This window comes from Lynx rufus, unplaced genomic scaffold (assembly GCF_022079265.1).
Source record: "Lynx rufus isolate CCGP_SWC_20201006 ecotype Redwood Valley unplaced genomic scaffold, mLynRuf1.p SCAF_13, whole genome shotgun sequence".
Lineage (NCBI taxonomy): Eukaryota > Metazoa > Chordata > Mammalia > Carnivora > Felidae > Lynx > Lynx rufus.
This window is the reverse complement of record NW_025814827.1, coordinates 51,096,531-51,121,562: the sequence shown is the minus strand read 5'-3', so window position 1 is coordinate 51,121,562 and position 25,032 is coordinate 51,096,531. Positions and strand designations below refer to the sequence as shown.

The following is a 25,032-nucleotide window of genomic DNA, read 5'->3' as shown; positions in this document are numbered from 1 at the left end:
ACAGGTCATGTGAGAAATAAAATATTATATCAGAATAATTAATAGTTAATTTTTTCTGAAATTCCTATTAGTTAATGAAAATGGGGTACAGGAATTATATTATTTAATAAATGGGAAACAACTTCTTTGGGTGCTAAATGAAAAGTAGTATGCCACATTATCCTAAAATGCATATTATTTGCATAGTTAACATTGTTTTCTACAGTAGTTTTCATTACAGATGAAAAACTGTAATTCTTGTGATCTTCCTTCAAGGGAAACAAAAATAAAAACAAAACTATAGTATAATATTACAATCAACTACTAAAGTAATAGGTGGCTCTATCTTTTATCTTTATCACCAGACATTTCTGGTGATTCTAACTTGCTAGCAAGGGGGAAAGAGCTGTTTGTTCCCAAAATATTTTCTTCAAAGTAATGGCCCTATCAAATATTCTGCAAAAAAAACATTTCCTGATCAAATGATCACTGGAAAGTGCTTCATGGTCTGTCTACGTATTGGACGTGGTAATATTTAGTGAGCATAATTATGGGCCTCAGAGTCTTGGGATAATGAAAACAGTGTTCCTATACTGACTCAAATATGGAATCCCTTTTTCTTGTAAAACCTGGGGATATCCTGGGGGGGAGAGTACACTTTGAGAAATGGTAACTTAGAGGAATAAGTGAATGTATATTGCATAGATCATCTTCAAATATGAGCTGAGTAGCACTCAGCTAAAACTCAATTCTGATGAGAGCCCATAATAAAGGTATTCAGGGCTTTCAAATTGGAGGAAAATCATCAGCTTTATATATCGAATATATTTATGATAAGGATAATACCTTATTTTGGAAACTTGAGAAAGAGAGAGCTTTGCCACCTCTTATGACAATGTTCCATAAAAGCACACACAAGCAGGGTTATACTTCCTTGTAGGGGCCTAGGGCAGGCTGCCCCACAATGGGCCACTTTGATGCAAAGATTTTTTTTAGTTAAAAGCAACCAAAACCCAGGAGATGCAGGAAAAGCTCTCTGCCTCCCCTAAGAGTGCCTGAATTTACATTGGAAAGGAGAGCTTTAACGGGAAGCAACTATTAATAGAAACTCCCCCTTACCTAAGGAACTTATCTACAACATGGGGCAACCTTGTTTTTCTAAACATCTCCTTTCACCTTCTTGCTAATGACCTTCTTCCCCTCCATATCCTCAGACCCTACTCCTCTCCTTAGCTCATATAACCTTCGTGTTGCCTCATTGTCTTTGGAATTTCATATCTATGCTGATTCCCTGTGCATACACCTATTAAATTTGATTTTCTTGTGTTAATCTCTCTCATGTCAATTTGCTTCTAAGTCTAGATAGAGGGACCATAGGGCAAAGGAAGGTCTTCCTACCCGACATCCTCAAAAGTCATGTTTGGATATGTTCACATGGGCCGTTGTTTACCCTGAATTCTGCACATGCTTCATGTCAATCCTGAAATGTAGCAAGTATCAATGGGTAACAGTTAATCTTGGCAGAACCTCTAAATGTACACCACTTCTCAATGTCTCTGATTGCAGATTGTACATTGCAGAATAGGATGGGGGTTCTGAGAACAACAGCCATGCATTTTTGTTAAGAAAAAGAGTCAGGTAGGGGCACCTGGGTGGCTCAGTCGGTTAAGCGGCCGACTTCGGCTCAGGTCATGATCTCGCGGTCTATGAGTTTGAGCCCCGTGTCGGGCTCTGTGCTGACAGCTCAGAGCCTGGAGCCTGTTTCAGATTCTGTGTCTCCCTCTCTCTGACCCTCCCCCGTTCATGCTCTGTCTTCCTCTGTCTCAAAAATAAATAAACGTTAAAAAAATTTAAAAAAACAAAAAACAAAGAGAGTCAGGTATATTTTAGCTTTGATTTGGGATAGAAAGAATATGATATTCAGTATAAATATAGATATGTATTGTCCACTTAACCAAGAGGTTTCTTACATTTTTCATTGATACTCTTTTTAAAAAAAAATTTTCAGAATAATCTTTCTACTTTGATTTATACTTCAACCTTGAGCGAAATCAGACATAAAACAGTAATATGCAACAAAGACTGTAAAATGAGCAAAGAATGAACTGTAGGTATATTTCTCTCACTAAAACTCTAACCCACTGTTGGACTTCCCAGGTTTGTAAACTACTAATACTGATTATTCATCAGCTTATTCTTGCCTGCAGGCAGATAACAACTACGTAACATTTGATTACTTTGATGACCTTTTTCATTCTTTTGCCATTGAGAGGATGAATTATTGTGAAGAAAATCTAATCTTTCACGTAAAGGTCAAAAATGCTTCATTCTGACTATAATTTATTTTCAACAAGGTGAAAGAGCTGTCTTTCATCATTGACACCGTAACAAGTAGATTTTTTTAACCTCTACCAACTCTTAACTGTAAACTGTGTTTTTGCCGTCTTGACTTAGTGTCTATAGTTCCATTTAAATGTTAAAACTTATTTCTAACTCAGGTGTGTTTGTGGCCATAAAGACTGATTAGTGTAACATTTTGCTTGAAAATGCACCTGTATAAAACATTATTGATAACATGCATCGCTTTCTTCAAATAACATCATTTTCTTGTCTTTCTTCCCCTTTTTTCTGCACCTTTGCCTGCTTTTTGCCCTTACAACTTCATGTTTCAGTCTCCTGTGAGTCCTGGCTTTGAGGTAGGTACTAATTCTACCTGGCAATAGGAATATGCTTCACCATCTTTTGTAAACCAACATTATACTAATAGGTTGACCTCAGACAATTATTGGTATTGACCCTATGAGAATAATCAGATCAGAATTTGGCTCAGAATCCAGCCTATTGAACTGCAGAAACCCCATTGGTCTTTCTATGAAACTGACAAGATGGGCTGAGAATAGAACAGAATACAGTCAGAACACACTTTACCCAGCAGCATGTTAACTGAAATGCATGCATATTGGAAGACAGGGTACCAAAAAACCATGCAAGTTGAGGCCACCATCCCAATATGTTTATACACAGTTTTAGTTGGCATGGTAAAACATAAAACAAGGACTGCCTGAAGATGAATGTAACTTTTTTAAAGAAAGGAGCTTTTAATCATTAATGTATTATCACAGTCTATTTAATTAGTTTTTAAAAAGATGGTATGCAAGTGGGTATATCGAGGTCTCAGTCCATGAAGAAATTATATTTGGAAAATGCACAAATTTCCTTCTTAGAGATTTTAAGTAAACCCCTCTCCAAAATAGGCTTTTTATTTATCTTAAGCAATTGATAGCCTGAATATGGAGGAAAGGCATTTAAATTAAATGTTAAAGCTGAGTATATAACAGTGCTTTTATTGTGATAACTTGTTTTGATGTATTGTGTTTATTAATATTTAGTTTTCCTTATTTCTGTACTTGTGGCAAATTGAGAGTTGACATTGTTATTTTTCTTTATGAGACTATCTTTCAAATACCATTATTAGTGTCCATTCTTACATGGTCTTGTTAAGGTAACTATAACAAAAGAAGCTAATGAAAACACAACCAGAACATGTATGAGGTTAAATAAAATTAAGAAATCAAGTTATCTTGATCCTTAGGATATAAAATGAAGAAATTTACTTCAATAATAATAAATTTGTATGATTGGAAAAATCATCCTAGGGCAAAACATTCCTTATATGTCTTTGTAAAATCTTCCTGGTATTATATTGCAATGATATATGATATTAATTTTCTTAATCTCTCCTACTGATTAGTTTGTTTTCTTCTTTTTTTTTTAATTTTAAACATTGCTGAAATAAGCCTCTTTGTGTTTTTTTGTTATACGTTTATAAAAGTGTTAGTAGGTTTCTCGATCAGCATCTTTGAATGGATCTAGTAGATTATCTTCTTGGAAGCCAAATGGACTGAAAAATATATACAATTTTTTGCCAAATAGTTCTTCAAAAAGTTGTAAAAGTTTAAATTTATAACCCTGCTAACTACAGTGTATAAAAGTTTCTGTTGCTTTATCTTCCCAACAATAGATTTGATTCCTATTTTAAACTTAAAAAAAAATTTTTTTACTAACTTGATAGGTAAAAAATCTCTATGCCTAAATATTATTTACTTATTGGAGGATAAATAGTTTTTCATATATTTATTAGCCATTTGTATTTTACCTATGGTTAATTACCTGTCTCTTTTTCTACTGAGTTGCTTATTGGTTGCTTAGAATCTTTATATATGATTAATTCTCTTTCTATTAATCTATGATGGAAGTATACTTTCAGTTTTATGTGTTTTTGACATCTTTTCCCACAGTTATTTTAACAGTGAGAGACATATTTTCATTCATTTTCTTACTATATAGAGACTGTTGAGAATAAATCAATATGGCCAAATTCAACATAATATTTTTGTCAAATGATTGAAGAGAATATTTTTTTTCCTGAAGTAAAGGAGCTTAAGTCAAGGTAGAAAATGAAGGGGAATTTAAGACATTGGTGTTCTTTGCAACCAGAGGATATAATTGATATAGTGTTTTTAAAGTACGTTAGGTCTTATGGAATGTTTTTTTTTTATTTAAGAACTTTATTGAAATTTTAAAAATTATTTTTAAATGTATATAAGGAAGTATTTACTATTATAGCTTTAAAGTTAAGGGGCTCTTTAGAGAATTTATTTTTGCTGAAATTAAATGCTTCTAGTCTAGTGTTTTTGGTAACTCCTAATATTCAGACTGCTTTATAGAAATCATTAGGAAATAAATTGCTCATTCCAGAAGCTTTTCCTGTGTTTGTCTTATATTCTCACTTTTTGCATCCTCTAGTTTCTATGAAAGTTAGACAGTATTGATTTTAACTTGTTATTAATATTAATGGTGCATATTTTCTAAATAATAATTTGGCATAAACTGCTATTATTTTCATAAAGTTTACTGACTCACACTTAATTAAGACAAGCATTATATTAAAAGGAACTCTTGCCTGCATAGTTTCCTAGAAAATCTCCCCCAGAAATGACTCATTCAGTTACTGTTTTTGTTCATTTAAAAAAAAAAACAAAAAACAAAAAAAAGGAAGACAAGAGAATACCAGTATTGCATTATCTATCTGTAACTGCATATGATTCTGATACACTTTATAATAGCCGAGGTATATTATTTTCAAATGAGCAAATAATGAAAAAAACTATTTCTAATCCTGAATGAAACTATGATGATATTTCTGGCCAAATGAATATTTCCCAGGATAGTTTCCAAAGTAGCAGAAGTCTATCAAGAAATAAGAGATTTTAATTGTTACTACTCTTGTGTTCTGGAGTTCCAGGAATTGTGGTGATTCATCTGAATTAAAAAGTCATTTTTCCATTTAAATATACACCACACCATCACATCCATGCAGTACATTTGCCAGATATTGCAAGATTTCTTTTGATGATTGTGTAAACTATTTCTTCAGATTCAGCCCTGGGTAGTGTATATGTTCAATGAGGAAAGACATCCAAGAATTCTTCAAGCAGCACGTATGTCTGTACTTCCCGAAAGTTAGAAAAGTATGTGCAGGGGTGGGTTTGTCAGGAAGGAGGCCTTCAGTAAAATTAAGAGTGTGTGGTCTACTTGATGTGTTACTAATCAGCTGTTACCTGGTTTCATTCAATGTGTCTGGCTTATTATATGTACATTATTAATTCATGCTCTGAACAAAAACTTCCAGATGTGTAACTCTAAATGTAAACACTGCATGAGAGTTCTTCATGAACTCCCCTGGAGGAGGGGGGCATTTACCAGTTGCCCACACTTATAAACATATAGGTCTTGGGAACTAATAGGTCTTTAAAGCAGGCTCTAAAGGACCTATGTTCCCCTCAGAAAAGGGACCATGACTTTCCTAACACTCCCTACAAGCCATGCCTTAAAACAGAAAACACTGCTCTCTACCTTAAGATGCAAAACAGCCCCCCACCCCATGTTATCAATAACAGGCATTTGCTTAGTCTAATGTCATGCCAGACCTGAACAAATTTCAGTCCCTTTTCATTTGCTTCCTGACCAATCATGACTACTGAGGTCCTAGTGAGCTCTTAGCTGAGTACCATGGGGAAAAGAAAAAGAAAAAAAAAAAAAAAGATTACTGTTCTCAGGAATGTTTCACCCCCCCCCCCAAAAAAAAAAAGAATTGAAGGCTTGTCTAGAACAAATAATAATGAGGTGTGAAGAAAGTGGGATATTGGAATTGGTATTTTAATTTAGACTTCCAGAAGCTTGAGAAATAATTCAGCTTCTAAAATATTTATCTGTGTTCTCAGAAATATTTAGCTACATGATTTTACTTGATTCATTAGGCATGGTTTTCTGATACCTGGTTCTGTTTGATCCAATGAATGCCTCTCTCCCTTCTCAAGAAGAATGGAAGTATTGTCATTTTAATCATTAATGCAAGATGAAAAAATGTCCAGAAGTTATGAGCAAATATATGTATTTCTTTCTCCAAATAGCCTAGTTTTTGGTGATTATTTCTCTGTAGCTGTACACTGAAAATATCACTGAGTGGTATAATTTTATTGAGGGAGTGCTTTCCTATATTTTTAAACTCAAAATTGATAAGGAAAAAGCCTTGTCTTATTCTTCTCTCTTTTTTAACTGAGTTACATTAAAATCTAATCTTTGATTCTACCATGTTATTTCAGATGCACATACATAGACACATGGTGCTATGCATTTACCATTCATTGTTATAGGTTAAGATTCTATAAAATACCATAAAATTATCTTTTTGAGCCCTTAAGTTACACTTACTTTTGAAGGGAGAGGCTCTAACCTTTGTAGCCTTGGATTGTGTTTATGGCGTGCTTTTCCAGCTTTTCCTTGGTGTCTTTAAGTCAGTAATCAATGGGACAGCCTCTTTCCAGATTATTTCATTCCATTCTCCTATGAGTTCATAGACCCAGACCAGGCTCTTGTCAACTTAGGCAAGGTCAGATACTATGGGAATATATGTTCCTAACATTACTATTCTTGTTTTTTCCACATAATCTGTTTACCTTCTGATTCACTTTCTATGTGTAGACCAACTCTGACATTTGAAGCCCCAAAGCAGAAGCTGTTGACATCCAAAAGTATTTTCTTCTTCAGTGGAAATGCTCCTTTTTTATTGTATAGCTTTAGAGTGCAAGGCATTAAGGTCACATTGACTTCAAGTAAAAAGAGAGGTAATCTTATGTTATGTCTCCCCTTTCTTCCAAGATCCCATGGATTTGTAGGATTTTGGTAACTGACATTTTGAAAGAACAGCACATGTAATTTGCAACCATTCTTGAACAGTTCTGGTTCTTTCCCTGCAAAGAGTGGATCACTTAAAGCAAATAGTAAGGTTCCTTTACCCTTCATTTCTGTTTACCTAAAAAGAGTGATGCAATAAAAAAGTTAATATAACTTTTAAGACTACTTTAGCACTCAGAAACTCCAGACCACCTTGTATTTTTAATAAGAGAGTATTTATGTTATTAGTGTGACAGCTTTCACAAATCGCAGCAAACATTAAGAAATTAATTCTCCGTTGTAAAATACAGCATTGGTCACCACTAAGCAAGGGCACACTTTTTTTTCCTGCCCTATAGCAACTCTTTTCAATGTTAAGAAAAGGTGTTGATTAGCTTTTATTTATGCTATACATATTTAGGGTATCCAACTGAGGGGCCAGACTCATTTATCTGTCATACTTGGCAGGCAGTTCAAGGGAATCAGAATTGTAACAGAAGAGCACTGAACGATTGAGAGTCATCAAATGCTCTACCCTCCCTCTACTCAGTGAAGTGCAGGGCATGGAAACATGAGTGTTTTCTGAATGACCCCTTTTTCCTCCACCATGGGGGTGTTTTATCTTTTCTTCAAACCTTCATATACATGGGCACTTACTCTGTGTGAGACAGTATTCCAGAAGTTGGTGATACAGTGTTGAACAAAACCATCAAGATTCTCTCCTCATGGCACTCACATTCTATGAAAAGAGACAATAAAAATACAATAAGCAAACAGGTAAATAAGACCATTCCAGGCTGCAGTAATGGCTCTGGAGGAGACAGGATGGTGTGCCAAAGAGTAACAGAATGTGAATGGGGAGTGAGCAGTAAGTTAGATGGTCTGGAGGCCTCTTGGAGAAGGTGATATATGAACTGAAATCCAAAGAATAAGGCAGAACCATGTATACAGAAAGACAGGAAGAGCACGTATTGTGATAGTCCATAGTAACAGTTATGTTTTATCCAAAATTCTATTGGATTTAAAGTTACTGGGCACAGAGACTTATTTACTGGCCTTTCTATGTCTGGCAGCATCTGAATTGGGTTTTCAGGTAAGATTTGCCCCAGGAAACACTTGCTAAATTTAATAGATCAATCTTGATGGCAGTAGTAGGAACTATCATAAGGTGGTATTCTGCACAGTTCTTTGAGTGATAGTCCAAAATACTAGATGTTAAAACTTCTGAAATAAAGGATTAATGTTTGGTTGGATCTGTTTTCACACAGTTGTGCTTGTATCTTTTAAGTAGAACAGCACCTGAATAAGAAAGCAGGCAGACAACTGAGTGATGCTTATACAATAGAAGCTGTTTATTAAGTTAGTCATTTTGTGCTAGAAAACATGTATGACTCAGATGCTATCCTCTGAGCACAGACAATCTGGTTGAAAGTCTCTTCTGTAGGTCAAGGTTAAGAGATTCACAATATTCTGTAGGTCAAGGTTAAGAGATTCACAATATTTTTGCATTGCATTTTGGCATATAGAACATGTTATTACTTAATTATTCTCACTTTACCCCCAAGAATTGTACCATTGTGACTTAAGTGAAGGGAAGAAAATACTTCCTAGTTTTCTATTAGCATAAAACCAGGGAATGTGAAAACTGGGAGGAGCTAAGGAGAGAGGAATCATTATTTATCACCTGGAGTGAGACTACATGAATTCATAGTTCTGCTACTGACAGACTGTGATCAGGGGCAAATGATGTAACTTCCCTATGATTCAGTTTACTAATTTGTAAAATGGGGATCATAACACTAGTGGCCGTGGAGTGTCAATGAATTAATGCATGTAAAGTGCTATGAAAAGAGTTTGGCCCATATAATGGTTGAAGAAGGTGTTTTATGTCATTGTCTTGTTTAAAGGTCTCGGAATTCCCATGGGCCAGATTTAGTCCTCAAATGAGTTGACTGGCTGGCACAATGTTTCAGAATTTTTTCAGAGTTGCCAACACTTGGAAATAGAGTTACTTCATAAACAACTAGATTTTCTGCTTTGATTTTGAAAAACTAAGAGGTCAGCCAACACTGGGCTCACATACTCACGTGGATTACTAATCCATGAGTTTGGCCATCTCTTTTATTCTGAACCTGTCCTCTCTAATTTCTTATACTGGCCACCATTCTCCATCGCATCTCTCATACTGACAGTCTATCCATTGCTTTTAACAACCTACAAGTATTGGAATTTACTGTCCCTCTCTTTCCAGAGCAGAAGAGTTCTGACAGATTTTGTATTTGCATTGGATATGCCAAACAGGGGTGAGGAACAGGCAGACACGTAGAGAGAGCAGTTGCAGTGAAAAGCATTCCTTAGCCAACTGTACTCTCTTAAAATTGAAACCCTGTAAAGCAGATATGTCAAAGTCACAACCCAGTTAATATTACATTTAAAAGGAGGCTTACATAATAGTTTGTATCTTGAATATCTCTATTGAAATGTCGCATCCATTATCTCCTTGCAGTTACTTCTTGAAAACATTAATTCTGTTCAGTTCAAGCAATGTTTATTGTTTAGCATGTACCAGGCACTTCTTCCATTAACAGAGGACAAATATGATTAAGTCACTGTCCTTCTCTTAGGAGCTTATTGTCCAATGATTGAGACAAGTCAGAAAAAGATGTCAACGTGTATGCCAAAGTGTTGTCTTCTGTTTCGACTCAAGGGGAGCTTAATGTCACCCCAAATCCATTCCCAATATGAGGCTGTGAAGTGAATTTTACTTAATAAATATAAATATTTTAAAACCACAGAGGTTTTCATTTGAGCCATGCATTTTGTAAAGTGACTTTTATCTTCCAAAATCTTATGTTTGATTTTTACATAAATGGCAACAAGCAAACCACAAGGAAAGGCAACTTCCCACCCTCTGTTTTCCAGCTTTACTAATGAAGGGGACTCATTTTGAACCGCAAAGTAGAATATACCTTGTTGGGAAATGGTTTCAGAGTCCTGTTAAATGTTAAAGACATGCTGGCAGTTGGAGTTTCCATAATGTAATCTAAGCAGTCATTTCCTGGGAAGGTTCCAAACTTGCTGAGTCATTAATTTAGCATACCAGGTTACAGAACAAATTCAGCCTCTAGAAAAGCAGGGTATTTTATCCATGTAAGTAAGTGTTCAACACATACAGTTTTTACTTTGGCTGTAATTTCAAATGAATACAGTTAGCATAAGAATACTATAGGCACTTCACAAAACAAAATAATTAATCTCTGTAACCTTTATGTAATCTCTAATACTGGCTTTAAAACTCAGCTTTCATCATTTTTCTGCTCTCCTGTTCTCTTCTGTCCATGATGTGATATATCACTGAAAACAGAAATGAAGTCTTTATACTTTGTATCAAGTATAATTTGCCAAGTCAAGTCATTTCCATACACACACACACCCCAGTACCATACTTTGCAGTTATCTTGGGGCTCTCACAAAGGTTTCACACCTGTAACTTGATCTAAACTCCTCCAGTCTAGAAAAGAACAGTTCATAATATCAAGAGCTGATGTGGAAATGTAAGTTTTGGAAGTACCCCCTCCTGCATGTGCTTGCCGTAATTTAGGGAACTTGAGATCTGTTCTGTGAGTTCTGAGCCATGTTTTTCTCTGAACATAATAGTGAAGCAGAGCGAAACAAAATGTAGCTGTGCCCTTTCCAGAGCATTTCACCTTTTCTCCCTTTTCCCATAAAAAACGATCATTCAGCAGGTTGCTCGGGTTCACCAAATACACGCTGCCAAACTGGAACAGCAAGTAACAGTGGAAATTAATTTAAACACCATTTAGTTTACCTAGTAAAATCTTCACTAGTGTTGATAGGTAAGGAAGAATTTTCTCTTTACTAAAGTTAACTTTAAATAAAGATCTTATTTAAAATTCTAAGGGACTGTGCACATTACAATTCTACAAATAAGTAAAAAGAATAAAATGAAGTAACTTAAGGAAAAAGTAAAACGATACTATTTCTCTTTATTTTACATGATAACGTGTCATATGCACAAAAGCCTGGTTGTTTAAGTCAACATTACCCTTTACTTTGACTCACCATGAAGTCAAATCATATTGAAGTTCTCGTAAAGACCAAGTTAGCTGGCTTTAGATCAATGAGAATTTGTTAAGCATCTGTTTTCTTTACCATTACCAATTTCTAAATCTTGCCTACTCTGTAACTTGATGCAACAAACAAAATACTGTAATTATGGCTTTCCGGTCTATATACCTTCAAATAAAACTTAACCTAATAATTAAAATGACATTTTTTGGCTTAAAATAGTAACTGAATATTAATTACTAATGAAAAATGTATTGCTGTTCTGAAAATCCTTAAGAGTGTTTGGTTTGTGTTCACATCATTAGAAATAGTTTCAAAGGGATTATTAACAAGATTACAGAAATGTTAGTTCTTAAACATTTCCATAAACTATGATAAATGTGTGTTACAGGGCATGGCTTTATTTCATAGGCTTTTTGTTTTATAATCTGTTATGTATCAATAAAGGCCTTGTTTTGCATTTTGGTTGAAGAGTGGATAAATATCTCATAAGCATTTACAAAATTATCAAATAGTGACCCCATCTTCCTTTTTTGTCTTGGCTGAGATTTGCGTCCTTGTAGGGAAAAGCACGCGTGCGTGTGTGTGTGTCTGTGTATGTGTGTGTGTGCACTCCAAAAACATAGAATATAATTGTACAAACGAAACTTCTGAAGGCCTTCCCATTCTCCCTTTCCCAGAGTGTTTGTTATCTAGTAAAATTAAACAACATAAGCTCCTGGGTCATGATGCTAACTGATTTTAATTTTAAAATGTCATGAATACCAGGAGGGCACTCTTTATTAATACTATTAAAACCTCAAATTCCTTTTAAATCTTAAGTGCTGTTAAAGTCTTAATTTCTGACACTATAAATTCTAGAATTTGTGAGATGTTATTCAGTGCCAAGGACGCATGTGGCTGTGTGAATCTCACCATTGCCTAAATAATGTGTGTAATACAGTCTGTGGACCGTAGTGACAGCAAACTTTTCTTCTATAAACTCATGTAACATTTAAAAATTTCTTATTTAGTCCTACCTTGAAGGTAATAAAATAAATGACTTCTAGTTTAAGGCAGTGTTTAAGTGAATGTTACCATGTTGGATAACAAGAAAACATTCAATTTATCAGATTGCCTCTGGCTCTTCTAAGTGAATTTGCGTCACAATATAGTAAATAGTCCTTTGTGAAACTGACTCTAGGAACACAGCCTAGAATTAGGTACCTTAAGATTAAGGAAAATAGCTGAAGAGTGATTTGGTCAACTCTTCATAGGATTTCCCAAGTCTGAGAACATTTTAAGTCGGCTAAGAAAGTGTGATGTCAGGTCAGCTTTTATTCTGAGTGTTGAAACTTTCCAACTATGGAAAAATATCAATTTTCATTTTAGACTGCGCTTAAAACTGGCCTGGTGGCTACAGTTACTCAAGAAGGACACAAAAAACTGGGACCTAACCCTGTGGATTTAATTATTTTTCAATTCCATTGAAGATATTTATTCAGTATACTCATATTCATGATTCTGGTTTGGCAAACCTGTGGCCTATCTTTAAGCTCCCTAGACTTCTCTGTGTGGGTTGAAACTTTCCAGGGTAATTATCCTTTACAGTTATCTTTATGGGATTTATCTTTATGGGATTGTAATTACAAATGTAACTGTAGACATAATATCCCTATGACAAATTTCATCTCAGATTTCTTTTGATTATAGCTAGTGAACTGGCAAATCAAAATTTCTCCATTTGGTAATAAATGGTGTTACCTTTTGGTGCCAATAGTCATTGAAATGGTTAGAAAGTGTATGTAAATAAGATTTCTTTCTCATCTTGTCAGTAATCATTCCAAACCTGGCACTGAGTAAGGTGATAATATAAGGGCTCTGGAGGCAAACAAATATAGGTTCATGTTTTGACTTTCACTAGCCTTTGACTCAAGAGGATATACTTCAACTTTATGAGCTTAGATGGCTGAACTTTTGATAATAAACCCTATCTTGTAAGGTTCCTCACACAATGATTACTAAAGGTAGGAGCTTAATAAATGATATGTATAATTATAATAAAACTATTAAAAAGTAATTCAATTCCTCCTTTATTCTGATGATTTCAAAGTACATTTATTCTGATGATTCCCAAGTACATTTCCATGATATCAAGAGCTATATGAAATTGTCCAAAAACAGAAGACGCAGTTAATTTTAATTCATTTAATTGAAAAAAATCTATGTACTGGGCCAATTAAATAATTTTAAAATGGAGACAAGAGTGCACAGAGATATCCTTATAAAGAAACACCCATATTTGTGTGGCTTATATAGTCCACTAGTTTATTTGTTTTCCAGTTGTAAAAATGATAGCATAATTTTAACCCTTCACTTTTATATTGTTGAGGAATAACATAAAGCCATATTTATTTTTTCTTTGAGGAACCCAAAGGAGCTGTAACCACTTTTCAGGTGATGTACTATGTAGGGCAGACAGATGGGATTTACTTGTTATTTTCTACCTTGCTGAACTGCTTGCCTTTTTTAAACCATGGCATGTAATACTTTAGAAAATGCCCATCAAATAACATGTGTAGTGGGGTTAAAAACAATTTTTTATTTGCTTTCAATCTTATACTTCTGTATTACAACTAATTACATTACTTTTTTAAAGCCAAAAATATTTTCAAACTCCTACAAATCAGGTTCAAATATTCTGATCTCTAGTTCTCTTCTTTTTAGACTTTTAAAAATAAGGTAGGTCAAATGAGAGAAATAAAGGAGGTATAAATTACATTAAATAACAGAAACACAGTTTTAATTTATTACTCTCATTTCCTTATGGATCAAACTGCTAAATAGTAAGGCAAAATGCAATTAAAAACATATATACTTTTAGGGGTGCCTAGGTGGCTCATTTGGTTAAGTGTCTGACTCTTGTCTCAGCTCAGGTCTTGATCTCAGGGTTGTGAGTTTGAGCCCTGTATTGGGCTCCATGTTGGACTGTGTACCGGGCATGAAACCTACTTAAAAAAAAATATATGTGTGTGTGTGTGTGTGTGTGTGTGTGTGTGTGTGTGTGTGTTTATATCAAGTCATCTCTTACATATTATTATCCTTTATTGTATTTCAAACATATAGCAAAAGTCACCATCAGAGTCATTTATTGGTCGAGAAAAGAGGTCAAATTCTCAGTCATATATTGGACGACCAATTCAGCTCGACAAGATTTTGATGTCTAAAGTGAAAGTGCCACACACATTCGTCATCCACTCCTACACCAGGCCCACAGTGTGCCAGTACTGCAAGAAGCTTCTCAAGGGGCTTTTTAGGCAGGGCCTGCAATGCAAAGGTAAGGATGATCTTGCCACCAAATATTTGTCACCAGCCAAACTTTGATCCGGAAATTAATCCTCAGCCATTTGAAGGCACTGGGTTTTTTTTTTTGTTTGTTTTGTTTTGTTTTTGCTTTTTACAACTTTTCTTTTTTATGAATTCTATGTTTTTGTTTTCTTTTAAAATCTTTATGATCAGACTGCAGGTTCAACTGTCACAAACGTTGTGCATCCAAAGTACCAAACAACTGCCTCGGCGAAGTGACCATTAATGGAGGTAGGTAAAAGATCAGTCACTCTGCGCTTCTTTCCTGTTCAGGAGTGTGTCTGTGATGACTTAGCTGTATTTCTTCTTTTTTCTGTTCAGATACTTGTGACCCAGCCGAAAGTAAATTATGGGCTCAGGTTGTTCTGTTTTACTGTAGAAAAGCACTCATCATTGAGTTTTGATAAAAAAGAAAACAAAAACCAAAGAGCTTTGCTTGATTTTTATGCAGTGCACAGCTAGTACTGAAAACTTGGATGTCTACAGTTTCTTTCTCAGCTCTCTTTTTAATACTCTTGTCCTAGTTTGTTCAAAAATGTGGAAAATGTTGGAATGCCTGCAAGTTATAGCTCTCAGTCTCTTTTTCTCTGTCCTTTTAATTCCAAGCATTGAGATGGAGATTAATTTTTCTTCACTGTCTGTCAAGGGAGGGAAGAATCGGAGACTGACCATCAGGAAATAATCATCCCTTCCTCCACTCAGTTAATTCCATTATGTGTGTTCTTGTAAACTTGAATCTTTAATAACAATACAAAGAACTTTAATTCAGCTAATTGAAAATATATATTGTGTTTAATAGTTGGGACTATTGGGGAAATCCTAATGGCATAAATTAACTTTGAAGGACACCTTAAGAAAAATACCATATCCTAAAGGAACAGCTTACGTTTTCTCCCCAGGTAGTCTTTCTAATGCAGCCTTAGCAAATATTTGACTTAGTACCCCAGGATAACTTTTTCTGTAGATTGTGGACTGCTTTATACCTTCAGTCTAGTATCAGTTTTATGATTCCTTTGGGGAAAAAATGGTGACAGAAGACCAGAGAAACAATTGAGCATTTTTGTTGATAAAACTCTGAAGAATAAATGGTTATATCTGCTCCAGAATTTTCTTCTCTAGAAGAAATATATATCTAGAAGAAGAAGAGGGGAAGTCTCTCGAAAGCATTCCTGTGCTAGTTTCTGCCTTGGAGATTTATGAATTAGCTGCCAAAATGGAAAGCTTGGCAGTCTTCCTACTTTCTGTGGCATGTAGAATTCACTTTGTTCAGGCCCAGGAAATGTCAGTATGTGCTTGATAACTGGAACTAAGGGGAAACAGTGCAGTTTTTGATACTGTGGATTACTTTGAAATTGCATTTTCCCATACAGTCAGAAAAATCTAGTAAAATGTGAATTTTTCGAGCTTGGCAGGCTAAGAAAGGTCCCTGATCAGTCTATTTTCCAATTTTAAAATAAGTACTCTGCATTAGTAAGTACAGTTGACCCTTGAACTGACCCCCTGCATGCAGTCAAAAACGTGACTATAACTTTTGACTCCCCAAAAACTTAACTAATAACCTACTGTTGACCGGAAGCCTATTAATGATAGCATAGTTGATTAACACATATTTTGTATTTATATGTATTATATACTACATTCTTACAATAAAGTAAGCGAGAGAAAAATATGTTATTAAGAAAATCATAAGGAAGAAAAATACATTTATAGTACTATATTGATGAAAAAAATCTGTGTATAAGTAGACCCGCACAGTTCAAATCCATGTTGTTCAAGGGTCAGCTGTCATTATAATTTGTTGCATTACCATCAAATGCGTAATTACATGATTCATTATTACTTCAAATATCAAATATCTTAAGTATTTAAAAGGTGCTGCTTATGTGGCCAATTTAATGTATTGGAATCCATGACTTCAAGTTACTAGAATAGCAAGAATCAATGACCCCCAGTCTTGGATGTGAAAGTTTCCCTCATCTTTGCATATATCTCTTTTTCCCACAAGGGCTGTGCTACTGAATAGATCAGTTTCCTCTTCCCTTGTTCCTGGTATCACTTTGCTTCCTAGAAGTTTGCTTCTATCCCACCCTTGGCTTCCTGCCAAGGCTCTCCATAACTTTTCATCTTTTTAGGCTTAGGGGCATGAAAAAGAAACATCTGCATGTAAAATTATATATTCATCCTCTGATAAGTTCAGATACTTATGAAATAAAAAAAGGAAAGGGAAAGAGAAGATAAATTCTTGAAGTAAGTATTTTTTAGGGCTTCCAATTGATATATTGTAGGATTGCCTAACTCCCGTAACCCAGACTGTAGGATTTCAGGTTTATCACCATGGGTGCAAAACAATTTTTCAGATTTGCTTAGCCCTGGTGCAGAGTCTGATGTGGTCATGGAAGAAGGGAGTGATGACAATGACAGTGAAAGGAACAGTGGGCTCATGGATGACATGGAAGAAGCAATGGTTCAAGACACCGAGGTGGTGATGGCAGAGTGTCAGAATGACAGCGGGGAAATGCAGGACCCAGACCCAGACCCAGAGGAGTCCAACAGAACTATCAGGTAAGGGCTGTACTCCCAGTTTCAGTCCAATAGGGGGATTTACTTTTTAGGACACTTTGATATTTTAATCTATCGAAAAAGAAATTTCAAGTGTTTGCTTGATTTGCTTATGAATGCTCTCTGAACTGTAGAGGAGAGCTGGTGGAGTGAGGAGGTCAGATTGCCTTGGAGCAGTGTAGTTTGCATCCTCTTCCTAGCATTGCTTCTTTCTATGATCCCTTTCCTTTTGCATGTGAGAGGTACTCATGTTTGCCATCCACAGGTTTACTACTAAATTACTGTTTATTCAGTGCTCATTGTGTGGGCCTGCAAAAATCGGGGGCCATCCTCAACAGACACCATCTGCCTTAAAGCTGACCCCTAATACAAATATCACATATGTCTACATCTTACTGTGTTACTGTCTTACTTCAGAAGTATGTAACATTTTATATTTGGGATTTAATAATCTATATGCTTCTTGATTATTAGATAATCCCCATTTTTGATATCAGGGATCAGCACACTGTGGCCAATCAGGCTGCTGCCTATTTTGAAATGAAGTTTTATTGGAACATAGGCATGACCATTCATATTGTCGATGGCAGCTTTTGTACTACAATGGCAGAGTTAAGTATTCTGCAGAACTTAAAAATGTTTATACCTGGTCATTCACAGAAAAAGTTTCTCAGCCTCTGATTTATATTATAAAATGTATTCAGAATTTTGTGTCCATTTTACAAATGCCATATTTATTGACAATCTGGAATTGCTCATGGGAGTAGAGCAATAAAATAATTATATTTTTTCAATGAATGGCATAAGAAATATTTTTTAACTACTGGAAAATGTCAGCCTTATGACCCAACTGTCTTTGAAGGTGTACATTTATTTCTGTAGTATCAAAATGGGGAGAATATTCGGAAAGGTGCTTGCTTTTATGCATAGGGGTAGAGAAGAAGACAGGAAGAGACAGACCAGACAGGCAAAGAAAGCGATGAAGGATCAGCATAATTCCATGAATGATAAATATTTAAAAGAGAGATTAAACAGCAGATTCTACTCTTTATGAGATTATCCAGACTCAAATTCGTGTTAAATGATATTACGCACAATTAATATTTTGACTGTAATATGTAATAAGTAAGCAAATAAACTTTTATGTGTGGTTCTGAATACGGTGGCCTCAGTACAGTAGGACAGTAATCTAATGTTTACCCGAAAACTTAACACCATGCAGTTCAACCTAAAGACTAAGGTGATTATTATCCTGCCTCAAAATTTTTAAAGTATGCATGTAAAGTGCCTATCACTCAGAGTAATCCAGATTCTGAACCATGGTATTCTGACAGTACATTTCACCAAAAATGCGATATGAATGTTTTTTGACTTTCATTCTGCAATAGCTGAAATAAGGTTTTATGCAGGAAAAGATCTGTATCTAAAAGCATTTCTCTCCCAAAATATTTTGACTTTTCAAGTCCGTCAACAAGCAACAATATCCCGCTCATGAGAGTCGTGCAGTCTGTCAAACACACAAAGAGGAAAAGCAGCACAGTGATGAAAGAAGGCTGGATGGTCCACTATACCAGCAAAGACACACTGGTAAGATCCACAGCCAGCAATGCACTCTCTACTTGCTAGCTTCGATTTGAAGAATTGCTAATGCCTTGTCGAGACCATGGGATGGGAGTTACCAGGAAGAAACCTCTACTCAGACATGGCATAGGATCAGATAGAACACATTAACATTCTCTAGGTGTCAGATATAGTTGAGCGAGCAACTGAGCTAGAAAAAAATGTAGGCAGCAGTCTCAGGGAAACAAAATCGTTGACCTCTATTACTTGAGATGGTCTCCAAACTCCTTGAATGAATACCTGTCATTTTATAGCAGTAATGAAAATGACAATATGTGCTTTCTCAATGCTCCTCTGGGATTCAGAATTTGAAGAAAAAAAAAGCACTGCATTTTAGGGAGAGAAAAAAACTATGATAATTCATATACTTTTCAAATCCTTAGTTAAGTGTTCACTTAACAACTAACCTATTCAGGAATACAGTGATCCTATACTGTATTAGATAAAGGACAACATATTTTAATTTTTTTAAATGTAGTGTGAGGTGTTCACTACTCCAGATTCTTCTAGTAGGTGGCAAATGAGATTGTGCATGTATGTAAGAGAGAAAAAAATTGATCTTCGTTTTTGTTGAACTAAGTGACATTTGGTGATAAGCGTCTTTCTCACTTACTGATAGTGAGATAGGTGGTTATTCCTCACCTCCCATCTATAGGATCTCCATTATTTCTTTTAACAAATAGACAACCATCACCTAAGTACACTATCTGTAATATCAGTATTTTCTTCTGGAGAGAGATTTATATGACTTATTGTGGGATCCAACTGAATATCATCTTTTAGTTCTTCCTAGACATGGTATACAGTATTTAAAATGTATCTAGTATATTTGACTGGTCTAAGGTTAGTTGTGGATGAGACCAAGAACACTGCTAGGGCTTTTTGGTCTAAAAAGATGAATACACAGATACACATGCACACACATACATACCCTAAAATCGTAGAACATATACCTAGACTCAACAAGAACCTAATCACCAAATCATAGAAGTTTAGATCTGTTGTGATGTTTAGACAAGGTAGAGTTTGATGCATTTCCCTGATTTAGTTAAATTGATATCATGGAATCAGACTTGACATCCTCCAAAATATTCTTTAGTTATTCTGTAATATTCAGAATTCTTCCATTTCTTTTTTTTTTTTTTTTTTTTTATTTATTTTTGGGACAGAGAGAGACAGAGCATGAACGGGGGAGGGGCAGAGAGAGAGGGAGACACAGAATCGGAAACAGGCTCCAGGCTCTGAGCCATCAGCCCAGAGCCCGACGCGGGGCTCGAACTCGCGGACCGCGAGATCGTGACCTGGCTGAAGTCGGACGCTTAACCGACTGCGCCACCCAGGCGCCCCAGAATTCTTCCATTTCTAATGGAAGCCAAAATATTTGACTGGATCAGCTTGGCATTCCTTATGTTCTGAAATAATGAGTATACATAAATATTACATCTCATTATCTCTTATTATAGCTCTTATATTTAACCCTTTTAATTTCATTACAAACTACAAATCCACCTCTAGCTCTATAAGTAGTCAAATACATTTTAAAATAGAATTATTTACTATGCATGTACTAAGTGTCAGACACTGCACTGGGTGCTAATATATTACCTCCTTTATTATTCCTAACCTTCTGATGTAGATGCAGAAATGTATCACACATTTGCTGAATAGTCATCTTCTATAATCTAAAATTAAGTGTGAATCTTCCTGGTCCATAGCCCATGAATTTTCCACCACCAGATCTTATCTCCCCATTGGGAAAATGTTTATGTTTTTATCAATCTTGGGTATTATTTTTTAATCTGTAAGTATTTAAAAAAATTTTTAACGATCCTGAATCTTACCTCTGTTTCAGCGGAAACGACACTATTGGAGACTGGATAGCAAATGTATTACCCTCTTTCAAAATGACACAGGAAGCAGGTACTATAAGGTAAGGGTGGCTCTTTCCCTGATTGGAGTCTTCTGCCCACTCTTGTCTTCTCATGAGAATGTTAGGGTATCAGGAATACGAAATACATCTAGCAGACATGACTATTTTGTGCTTGCTCCAACAGAAATTTTTTTTTCTGACATTTGCAGATTTGGGGAGAATCAGATTGTGACCCCAAGTTAGTCATCTGTGAGTTTCAAACTTCCCTGTGGAGTGTTTCTGGCCCTATTGGATGGTGGTGGGGAAAAGGAATCTTAACTGAATATGTTAGATATGTATATTTTAACTAGAAAATTCAAGGCCTGGCAGATAAGTGACAAGAAAATTCTTGAAATCCATTCTATCCAGCATTTTTTGCTTTTTTTTTTTTTTTTTTTTTTCATAAATAGCCTCACAGCACATTGCCAGGAGGGTTAAGAAACATCATGTGATGTCTTCATGCTTTGCTGATATTCATAAAGAGCACTTTGCTCTAGAGAAACATTTGGCAGCAGTTTTCATTTTGTCTCCCCACATGAAATAATACAGATGTCACACATGTATCACCCAGTAGAAGGTGCCTCTGAAAGAAGTTCATAGTGAAAACAGCATATACTTGCTCCTTCAAACTTAATGCGGACTCAGCCATAGTTGACGGGCCTCTCTGTGTCCACTGTCCACAGCTCTCACACAAAAAGGAAACCTCATTACATTTTAAATTAAAAATTTATTTTAAAAGTCATTATTCCTTAGTCATTCCATACCTCTGGGAAGACAATGTGGTGATTAATTTTTTAATGTCAAAATTGTTTGAAAAGCAACTACTTAAAAAAAATTTTTTTAATGTTTATTTATTTTTGAGAGAGAGAGACAGAGCATGAGCAGAGGAGGGGCAGAGAGAGAGGGAGACACAGAATCTGAAACAGGCTCCAGGCTCTGAGCTGTCAGCACAGAGCCCGATGCGGGGCTCGAACCCACGGACCGTGAGATCATGACCTGAGCCGAAGTCGGATGCTTAACCGACCAAGCCACCCAGGCGCCCCAAACAACTACTTTTAAAATCAATCTCTGAGGCCTTCCTCACTAAAACTGTTCATTTGGCAATATTATGATATTAACATCTATTGAATTAAATTATATGATTCATTTTAGTGCCTTAAAGGATAGTCAAAGCTTAAAAACAGCCACGCATATCCAAATGCATTTCAAAAGTGTTGTGATTCTACCTCATAGGTATAAAAGTCAATCTTTTATATTCTTAGATCTTGATGCAGGTTCAAAACCATTATTTGTATTCATACATTTTCTTGCCACATGAACACAGTAGAAAGGTCACTTGAATTTTTCTGGTGAGAGGAGATGATAAACTTTCCCCTAGTACAGGTATTTTTGAATTTTGCTTACTAGTATTCTGTGTTTGTCACATGTGCCTAGCATGAATTTTATTTGAAAGTTTACATACTTTTGATAAACTGCAGTTACTACACTCTTTCTTCCACAGGAAATCCCCTTATCAGAAATTTTATCTCTGGAACCAGCAAAACCTTCAGCTTTAATTCCTAATGGGGCCAATCCTCATTGCTTTGAGATCACTACAGCAAATGTAGTGTATTACGTGGGAGAAAATGTGGTCAATCCTTCCAGCCCACCACCAAATAGCAGTGTCCTCACCAGTGGCGTTGGCGTCGATGTGGCCAGGATGTGGGAGATGGCCATCCAGCATGCTCTCATGCCTGTCATACCCAAGGGCTCGACTGTAGGTTCAGGAACCAACTCGCACAGTGAGTCTGCTCTAGTTTTGTGTCTGTAGAACAGATAAAGAAAGCCTCTTTGGGGATGACTTAGTTTATTGGTGAACATAGGGTCTCTATATGGAAGCTGCTAAGATACTTCATTAAATGATCCTATTTTATTTTTTTTAATTTTATATGAAAATTTGAACAAATTCACGTTAACCCTGTATATTTATTAGGCAATAGCAGAAACCTAGAGCTGTCGGTCGTAAAAGAAGGAGTAATCTAGTCAGCTTGAGTTTGATCTGGAATCCCAGTCTTGCTATTTGCATATCTGAGTTAACATGTTTCCTCAAAACTGTCCTACTCTGTGTAGGATACTGGGTGTTCAGAGTACTTGGAAGCTCTAGAAAATTGTATCCCAGGAAGAAATCCCTGTTCATTAGTAGAATGAGACAGATTTTACCAAAATGCAATCATGATCAAGGGTTGAGGATGAATTTTAAAAAGATATTTTAGAGGAATATCTATGTAAAAATATGTAATTTTAAATTTTATAATGGCTATTAATAGCAAATCCTATGGGGAAAAAAAACCTGTTTTTCATATCACAGTATGTTATCTTCTGATCTTTCACAGCTTTTCAATTGATGTCTAACCCAGTGTACATAGAAATAGATTATATATGTTATTTTATGGCTAAGGATTTTACAGGAGGTCTCTATTATGATCCCTAAAACAACCCGAACAGGTGGACATTAATGATTTGCCTGTTTTACAAGGTGAGGCAATCAGGCCCTAGAGAGATTAAGTTGTCTCAGCTTTACCAGAGCTGTGAAGAGGCAGCCAGCATTTAACCCAAGGCTTCATGACTCCAGACTCTAAACTGACAAAATATTCTTTTTTTTTCAAAACCAAGTACAGAGTAAATATGTAATTGTAAAGGAAAGAAATATTGTAATGAACTTTTCCTAGAAACATTTAATTGCTGTGATTTAAAAACAACCCTTCAGCTTGATTAGTAAACATGTATCTACCTGTTTTGCTATTACTTCACTTACTTCCTTTGTGTATTTTTTAACATGTATTTCCAGGAGAGATTTCTGTGAGTATTTCAGTATCAAATTGCCAGATTCAAGAAAATGTGGTGAGTATATACCTACTAATATAAAGCTTGGTAATGTGATTCTTTATTGGAAAATAAGGATCTTAAAATGCATTTTTATTTATCTAACATTTTAATTTTACAGTATTTTCTAGAAAATAAAATTGGGTCTATTTGGATATTTTTCTTCCATAAGATTTTAGAAACATTGCATTATGTGGATTTTTTAAGTGATCTTCTTCCTAAATACCTATTATTCATCTCAGATGAATAATTATGATGTAGTGACTGATTTTTCCCACATTTGCCCTTCTTGGTATTAGAATTTTAATGGTTGATATAACACAATACCAAACAAAATAAATTCTTTGAGTTGCATGAGTAGCTTAAATATGCCCTTATTCTCATTCCTTGATTGCCACCTAGGAGCGCTGTCATAGGACGAGGCATTGGAAATGCTTTTAGAGTCACTTGTATGTAGCAAGGAGACCTCAGAAAACTCCATAATTCAGAACGTATAGTCCATATTCTAACACCCTCATCAGCTGCTCCACATAACTCCATCCTTTCAACTCAGTTTTTGAAAATTATAGACATATTATGAGATAATTTATTATGCTTCATTATTATGCTTTGTCATTTATACATGTCATGTCAGGCAGCCAAAATGTAATCAAGCCTTTCCCACCCTGTCCTATGACTCAAGACCTTTTGCTGTATTTTGCCTGTTATACTTATGACCAAAAGCATGATGTTTATAGCCTAACTTACATTGATGTGAGTTTAGGTTTTAAAGAATAAACTCTGTGAAACTCTATTCAATACTAGTGATAACTTTGCAAACTTTGTTCCGGTGGCATGAAGTAAACTGGAAATCAAAGTTGAATTAAAGAGAATTAGGAAAACTTCATAGTATTCTTATGCTGTCAGTCTTGAAGTACACTTCTAGACACTTGCAGGTTCCTGTTGTTCTTGCTCAGCCAGAGAATATTTGGGGAAATAAAGGTTAATCTATAAACCTCTTGGAAAATTCTAGATACCTGTCTAGTGATTCCACTTTGTTCAGCCACTGTTGTCCCCTGAAAATTTGGGGTGGGCCATTGAGCCATGTGAAGAAGATGGAGTGGCTTGGACTTGAAATACTGGAGTAGTATTAATTTGTTTTATCTCCAGACAGCCTTGAACCCACCCATGGATACTCTGAAGGGATAACAGGATAGAGACAATGCATGATTGTTTTCTAGGGAAGAGCACAAAGGAAAAGATAAGAGTGGATAGAATATGAAGTGATTTGAAAGGGCTCTTTCTCTAAAAAGACAAAGAGTACAAGAGTGGAGGATATGCAGAAAATTCAGAATGATAGAATAGGAATAGAAATACATTAAGTGAAAAGTACTGTTTGTGTTTTCATGAGCGTGGTCATCAAATTGGAGACTGTAAGACCTAGATTAAAACAC

General features: G+C 35.5%; 1 protein-coding gene across 2 annotated transcripts in view; it reads left to right on the top strand.

Annotated features, from left to right (window-relative positions):
* PRKD1 (protein kinase D1) overlaps positions 1-25,032 on the top strand; it is a 334,083-nt gene that overhangs the window by 264,086 nt on the left and 44,965 nt on the right. Inside the window, exons 5-12 of one of the 2 annotated variants that reach the window (XM_047074632.1) lie at positions 2,652-2,675; positions 14,410-14,620; positions 14,803-14,880; positions 17,007-17,211; positions 18,672-18,795; positions 20,681-20,758; positions 22,239-22,518; positions 23,565-23,617. In XM_047074632.1, the coding sequence (XP_046930588.1) occupies positions 2,652-2,675; positions 14,410-14,620; positions 14,803-14,880; positions 17,007-17,211; positions 18,672-18,795; positions 20,681-20,758; positions 22,239-22,518; positions 23,565-23,617 (1,053 nt within the window). The remainder of the gene's footprint in view (positions 1-2,651; positions 2,676-14,409; positions 14,621-14,802; positions 14,881-17,006; positions 17,212-18,671; positions 18,796-20,680; positions 20,759-22,238; positions 22,519-23,564; positions 23,618-25,032) is intronic. The other variant, XM_047074633.1, reaches the window with a different exon arrangement.